The sequence below is a fragment of the Orbicella franksi genome, chromosome 14, assembly GCF_964199315.1.
Source record: "Orbicella franksi chromosome 14, jaOrbFran1.1, whole genome shotgun sequence".
Classification (NCBI taxonomy): domain Eukaryota; kingdom Metazoa; phylum Cnidaria; class Anthozoa; order Scleractinia; family Merulinidae; genus Orbicella; species Orbicella franksi.
Genome location: NC_138158.1, coordinates 2616721 through 2623771, shown reverse-complemented (window position 1 = coordinate 2623771; position 7051 = coordinate 2616721). Strand labels below are relative to the sequence as shown.

Here is a 7051-nt window from a genome sequence, read left to right as displayed (position 1 = left end):
CATGATGCAGGCATTGTAAGCAGCGGACTAGCCCAATCGAAGTAGAAAATCATCCACATCATTTTCTTCAGGCGCAGTGTGTGATCGAAACGTTAGTTCATGTTTCATCTAACCTGTCTTTTAGGAAGGCTTACTTCTTCAGTGCAAAGGGTGATGACTTCAGCTGCTAAGCCGATTGTTATCTTTGTTCTTGGCGGACCGGGCGCCGGGAAAGGAACGCAATGCGAGAGAATAGTAGAGGTATAAATTAAAGCTTATTTGCATTCTTGATGTGCGGTTGTTAGTTGATGTGTATCTAGTCATGCAAACGTGGCGCAATTGATACTAGGAGAGGTCCATTAGTTAAACTTTGAATAATATTTATATCTGGGATTCTTTGTTATCATTAAAACAAAGCCATCGAAACATTATTTTCCAAATAAACGCGATTGGGTTTTCTTCAGATTATTAATAGTAAACCAAGTGTTTTGGTTCCTAACTTTCTGTCCCAAGTAATAATAAGCTTAACATTTCATTCTTTTACTACAAACAGTCTATCCCTGCTTCATTACTACTGTCAAAGCTTTTCATGAGTCCTTAAAGTAACTCTTTTAAGACTTCATTTTCAATTTTAACCGGTAAATGACTCACTATTTGATTATTAAACAGGAAATTTGATTCCTTAATTATTAAAAGGACTAGGACAGAGTGAACATCTTAGAGAAGTTCATATAATATGAGATTCTCTACTCTCATCCTTTCTTCCCTTCCTTGCTTTTTCTCTTTGCTCTTCTCTTCTCTTTTCGCCTTTCCTTGCCTTGCATCTCTTTTCTACTCCCCTGCCTGACTAGCTTCCTGCCTCTCCTCTCCTCACGTCACCTCTCTTCTCTGTGCCACCCTTCTACTCTGCTCTCCTCTCAGCCTAACTCCTTTCCTCTATCTCCTCACGTCTTACTTTGCCTCACCCATTCACTCCTTTCCTCAAGACTGTTCTTATGCAACAACAACAAAATCAACTTTTTGAATTTCTATAATTTATTTTCTAGGAATTTGGATACATTCATTTATCAGCAGGTGACTTGTTACGAGAGGAAAGAGCTAGTGGGTCAGAGAATGGAGATCTTATAGAGTCTTATATCAAAGAAGGGAAGATTGTTCCTGTAGAAATTACCATCAGCTTGATTGAGAAGGTACAGAATGGGATAGACAACGATTCATAGTACAGTTACCAGTTCAGGGGTTTCATTAAGAGGAAGTACAGTGGCATCATGGTTAGTATGCTCACTTCTGGATCGAGCAGTCCGGGTTCAAACCCTGCCCGGGAACATTCCATTGTGTTCTTGGGCAAGACACTTCACTGTTACAGTACCTCTCTCAGCTCAGGCCTATAAATGGGTACTGACAAATTTCATGCAGGCGGGAGGGTAACCATGTGATGGACTAGCATCGCATCCAGGGGGAAGTAGAAATACTCCTAGTTGTGTCATGCTACTGCAACCGCAGATAAGGGCCGGCCTAATGAGCCACTTGGCTCGTATGCAGACTTTACTACAGAATGGGATACACAATGTTTGTTATTTAGTTCAAGGGTTTCATTAAGGGTCGGATACTGGGTTATCTGCACATGAATACCTTGAGTCCAGCCTTATATAAAAATCAGTTAATTAATATACCTAAATGATAGAAATTATTGTTTTTGTTTTCTAGGCAATGAACAAAAATAGTGTCAAAAAATTCCTTATAGATGGATTTCCAAGAAATGAGGATAACCTTCAAGGATGGAAAAGGGTGATGGAAGGAAAAGTTGATGTATCATGTGTTTTATTCTTTGAATGTGCAGAAGATGTAAGTAGATTCACATTAAAGCATTACAAAATGCTATGTGTTGTTCTAGAAAAATCCTTACCCGTCCCATGGTGGTTATAAGTTTGAACACCCTCCCCTCCCTCTGGAAATTCAAGTTTTGGTTCATACTTTCTTTTTAAAATTTCAGCTTTTGACTAGGTGAAAGTTTGAGAGTACATGTAGGAGCTGGTACATAAGAAAACCAATTCAAAAATCTCACAGTTGAATAATATTCTATCATAGGGCTGGTTTTAATTTATCTTCAATTTGCTAGGAGTGCATCAAAAGAATAATGGAACGGGGAAAGTCCAGTGGGCGATCTGACGATAACATTGAAAGTCTTAGGAAGAGGTAGGTGTTAAACAAGAAATCTTCAGGGTCAGGGAACTTCAGATTGCAATGCAAGTAAAAGATCAAGAATGAGTTTGATTTTAGAATTTTAATCCAGTTACATTCCAGAGGCCTTACTCTTCCCTGTAATGTTGCTGACCTGTGGAAAAGGAGGCAATTACAGTTAGTTCTAGCCCAGCTATGTCCAACTCTGTTTTCTCAAACTATCTGCTCTCTCAAAGTCAGTCATTTGCTATCCACTGACTTGACATCCTGTGTTAAAACTTTTTCATCTTTTTTAGTTATACTGTGTATAGGCTGCACCCCCATTTTGCACAGAAATAAGTGCAGCCCACACACATAGTAATAGTCATTGTACTTAAGTCTTGATCATCATCAAACATTTCCAGACTTGCTGAGATCTATAACAAATTAAAATGTATGATATTTCCATTTTCTTTGCTAGATTCCATACATATGAAACACAAACTATACCAATTATAGAACATTATCAGAAGCTAGGACTTGTTAGAAAGATTCAAGCAATAAAATCTCCAGACGAGGTAAGGCTAAGTAACATGATATTTCAAAATTAATACAGAGTTATCATCATCATCATCATCATCGTCATCATCATTGTCATCATGTTTTATTTGCCACACCAGAAATAAAAAAAACATCAAACAAAAAGGCAGCAAGGAGACTTCCAAAAAGCTACCAGACTTACATGTATAGCAGAGACCACCTCAGCTGTTGATGTAATGATTACTGTTAGTAAATATATTTGTAAATTTTAGGTTCTGTGGGTGCAGCATGACCAATTTACCATTATTTCATTGAACATTTAATCATTTTTTGCCTTAAAGTTGGAAGATCCATTTGGCAAGTTGACATGCAGAAAAACTGAGCCACAGGTGCCATAATTATGTCGGCTGAGTTTCTTGGTTCTCATACAATGCTGTGACGGTTTTTTCACGGTTCTTCTCCCTGTTGTAAAGTGAACATTTCCAAATTTCAATTTGACCAGGCCAGAGGACCTGCATAAAAACAAGCTTGGGTTGATATACATAGCTTCCCCTCTGAATTATGTTTTTGACCTCAAATTCTCCCCACTAGCATTTAATCACAATGATAAGTGACCACTAGAGAGAATCTGCATGTTAATAACTGTGTTTTTTTTTTTTTTTTGCTCCCTTTTGATACATGTAGGTATTTGAGGAAGTTCAAAGTGTACTCAGAAGCCTTGGTGAATGAGGTCTACCCCCTTAGCTCTGTTTTTAATTAGCTTTTGCAACATCTAATAGTTAAGAATGGTTTTGTTGTGTTATCAATAAGACCTGGTTAATAACACATGTACATCACACATTGTAGTTAATTTATCATTTTAGTTACTCTAACTTGTAATGTGCAGTGGCGTGGTAGGGGGGAGGGGCAGGGGGGCAGGGGAATTAAGCGAAGGGTCAGCCACCCCTTAGAAGTTTTACTAGTCAAGTTCCATCCTAGTTTATTATTAATATTATCATATATAAAGAAATGTGGCACTTGCTACCGAAAGGTACTTCTGAGTGTCATTTTATCTAGAGGAAGATTTGCTCAATTGCTTACATTTTTGCCTCATTGGCATATGACTTTGTCTAAAAAGGAACAGAGCTTGTGAAACTTTGTAATTATCATGAAGTTTTTAGCTTTTTGGGTGTGATTTTGAAGGAGATATTTTGCTTAAGCATAAGTTTTGGGTGGCAAAAGTGCTAATGAGCCCAAACACTTATTGTAAACTTTCATATTTCAAACCTGTCTCACAAAAAATTAATTATTAACTACATTGCACTCAAATTTTCTTGGGACAGTTAACCATGCCATGCCCTCTCAATATTCAGAATCAATATTTTTGTAGTTTAATCAGAGTCTGAATATGTAAATGTGGCCGAATAATGTAAACAAACACTCCCCCACATTTAAATTTTTGGTTGGTTTAAAAGTTTGTAAACCAGTTTGATTCGTAGTGTCCGTTCTTTAGTGAGACGGCTCTAAACTACAGTCAAATAAATTTTAACTGGTGTAAAAAAAACCCTAACAAAAAAAAATTTAAGCCATGGCAGGAACACATACCTACAGTTTTGTCTGTGTGTACTACTTAAAAATTATTATTAATATCACATGTGGGGCATTTCATGGTTGGTTTGTTTTAATTACCAATTACTGATTTAATATAATTCAATGACACAAAATAAACTACACACGATTTTGAATTTCTAAATATTGTTAATAAATTATTCTTTGGTTCACATTTCTTTTCAAACTTTTGCTAGTTGACCATTGGTCTCTATATAAAGTAACAATACTGCACTTAACCCTCTGAACAATAGTTTGTCATGTGTCAATGGGACTTATTAGTCGAGTGATCAGATGGTGTTAACATTTTATTCCTATCAATCATGATGGTTTGGCAGCTTGATGTTGCAATCTTTTGAACCCACGTCGATCTTCTTGAGATAAAAATGACACTTCCCCTGTAGACAAGAATAACAAAAAAACAAAATGTGACATTAGAACCATAGACCGTTATCAGTCTTAAATCACTATTCACATAGCAAACTTTAAAGGAACATGTAATCACAAAGGAACCTACTACAAAAGTGTGACATAAGAGAAGAAAGTTTTGAAAGTGCTCAGATTTTGATCTACAGTACTGTTGTATTTTATTCATCTGGATTCTTCGATGGATAAAAAATGGAATGCAAAATGATAAAATATATGCAAGAAAAGGCAAGATAATAATAAGGAGAACACAAGCAAAGTAAAAATGTGTAAATTAGGTGACTATTTAGGTGGAAATTCCACGCCACGCCTGGCAAGCATAAGCAAACAGTTGGCATATTAGTAAGCATTCCCTTTGGGATCAGCAAGTGATCAACGTTGTTAGTATTTAGTGTAAATCTGTAATATTTCTTCCTCTTTCTTCAATTTACCTCCCTGTCACATACGGTCTTAGGCAATGAAGACCCAGTTACCCCCAATTGAGTTGGTGTATATTAAAACACCAGAACATCATTTGTCGTGAAACTTAGTTGTTAGATTACCTGGGAGTGCTGGACAGTTGCAACTTCTTCTGACTTCCAATGCCTGCCATACAACAACAACAACAAAAATAAATTTTTCAATGAAACCCTTTAACCATAAATATCTTATAATACATGCAAGATGTGTTCCTCCCAGGGGGGTACTCCCTTATATGGGCTATATAGGTATGTGTGGCCCCAATCGATAAGACCATAAACAAAAGCCTGTCAAAAATTATGTTTAGGGCAACTCTGTCAGCCGCAATGGTCATAAATAGGGTATCAAATATTTGGTCTGGTGATAAAAAGGGTAGGGAAAACCACAGATTTTGGTCATAAATAGGGTAAGGGTTTTGGGCAGCAGCCGCACACCCCCACCAAATTCTTCAGGGAGTACCCCCCCCCCCCCTCCCTGGGTGTTCCTTCTGAATTTAGCAGCTGATCACCTGAAGATTTTCATGCCTGTTGTTCAGGAGCAAAAAGGGTTCATTTAATAATTCACACAATTAGGAGCAATGACTGTACTTGAAAATAGTCGTCACCTATTGAGAATAGTGATTATGGTAAATGCTTTGGACTCCAAAACGTAACCCATGAGTAAGTCATGGCAAATAGTTCATTCAAGATGACTGTACAAGCTTGACTAAATTAAAAACAGAATTTTTAATTAGCTTCGTAAGACTTTATAAGTTAAAATCAGTGGCAGTCGAGTCTCTGACGGGACTTCCTTAAAAACTTTGTTTTTCACTCTACTGAGTTATGGTATGTTACACTCATTGTCTGCCTGCACTCTTGTCTGATCCAGCATGCACAAATGGTGCTGGCTCATTGTATTGGGCAGATATGACCTACTTAGAAGGCTTGAGCAAGTCACCAAGTCCATCACTCTAGCATGATGCTGGCTGGAGGTTTCAGCTTATAGTGCCATGAAAATAGGCTTGCCCGTGTACATCATGTTTTTTTGTAGATCATGAAACCTTTAACCTGTCTACAGCTTTTCCAGCAGTGCAGTGTGGATCTTCATGCTAGGAAAATAAGGCTTTTGGTTGCATCATAGAAGTTGTCTGTCACACCAAGATTGCTCAGCAGTGAACATTTAACTTAACTGAATGCTGACACTGAATTACTGTGTTTGCTTATCTAGGTGAATATTCAGATAACTTATAGGAACTGTGCATGCAATGTTATTTAAAATTAGTTGAAATAAGTTAATAAATTTTTACCTGTGGGAGTAAAGCCTCAAGATTGTCTGCTCTAGCACTATGGGTAGGATGAGTTGATAGCCACTTCAGTAACTCAGGTTGATTCATCTGATTTTGAGTAACTGCCATTCGCCTCCAAAATCTAGGACTTTCACGGACATCAAAGCAGGCCTAGTAAATTATTAGACAAGTTGATTGTAATCATCCTACTATCAAATTGTGTATTAATATAATATTACTAGTAATTTTATAGTTCATTTTTGTCAATTTGGAAGTGATTACTTCTGGTTCCCAAAAAATTCCCCTTAGTGGTCGAAATGCAAAAAGCAATAACAGGGCAAAAAAACTTGAATTCCAGATTTCCCTTTGGACAGGTAGTTCTCAAATTTTGTTTTCTCTTGGCAAGTCTTGGTTTGCTCTTTTTTGATTTAGTTGGCAGAAGACTCGCCTGAGCTCTTAGCCATTTAGCAAGTGACAATGAAAAGTTACTTGCCCAGTAAGAAATTAAATCTACTTGTCTCGGACAACTGGATGGCACTCTTTTTTTTAGCTCTGAATAACCAATTTCACCAACGTAAGGTCATGTCAACAAGTCAAAATTTCTATTCACTGTTCAGTGTTCGCACTGGTCCTACA

At 37.1% G+C, this 7051-nt stretch overlaps 2 protein-coding genes across 3 annotated transcripts in view; one reads left to right on the top strand and one right to left on the bottom strand.

Moving 5' to 3' along the window:
• The first annotated feature begins 32 nt into the window (after positions 1-32).
• On the top strand, positions 33-4444 carry LOC145468006 (UMP-CMP kinase-like). Its single transcript, XM_081451670.1, has 6 exons — positions 33-240; positions 1026-1169; positions 1687-1824; positions 2099-2175; positions 2621-2717; positions 3364-4444. The coding sequence occupies exons 1-6, from the start codon at positions 100-102 to the stop codon at positions 3406-3408; spliced, it is 642 nt and encodes a 213-aa protein (XP_081307796.1). The 5' UTR covers positions 33-99; the 3' UTR covers positions 3409-4444.
• A 19-nt stretch (positions 4445-4463) lies between these two features.
• LOC145467970 (metalloendopeptidase OMA1, mitochondrial-like) overlaps positions 4464-7051 on the bottom strand; it is a 6697-nt gene continuing 4109 nt past the window's right edge. For both annotated transcript variants that reach the window (XM_081451625.1, XM_081451626.1), the window contains 3 exons: positions 6437-6586; positions 5235-5277; positions 4464-4664 (listed from right to left, as the gene is read on the bottom strand). In XM_081451625.1, coding sequence (XP_081307751.1) covers positions 4588-4664; positions 5235-5277; positions 6437-6586 — 270 coding nt within the window. In that variant the 3' untranslated portion in view covers positions 4464-4587. The remainder of the gene's footprint in view (positions 4665-5234; positions 5278-6436; positions 6587-7051) is intronic.

Excerpts from the sequence above, each read along its gene's own strand:
- LOC145468006 (XM_081451670.1), top strand. The coding sequence starts at position 100 with ATGTTTCATCTAACCTGTCTTTTAGGAAGGCTTACTTCTTCAGTGCAA. Across the intron at positions 241-1,025 it reads AATGCGAGAGAATAGTAGAG|GAATTTGGATACATTCATTT; the intron begins GTATAAATTAAA and ends TTTATTTTCTAG. Across the intron at positions 1,825-2,098 it reads TCTTTGAATGTGCAGAAGAT|GAGTGCATCAAAAGAATAAT; the intron begins GTAAGTAGATTC and ends TCAATTTGCTAG.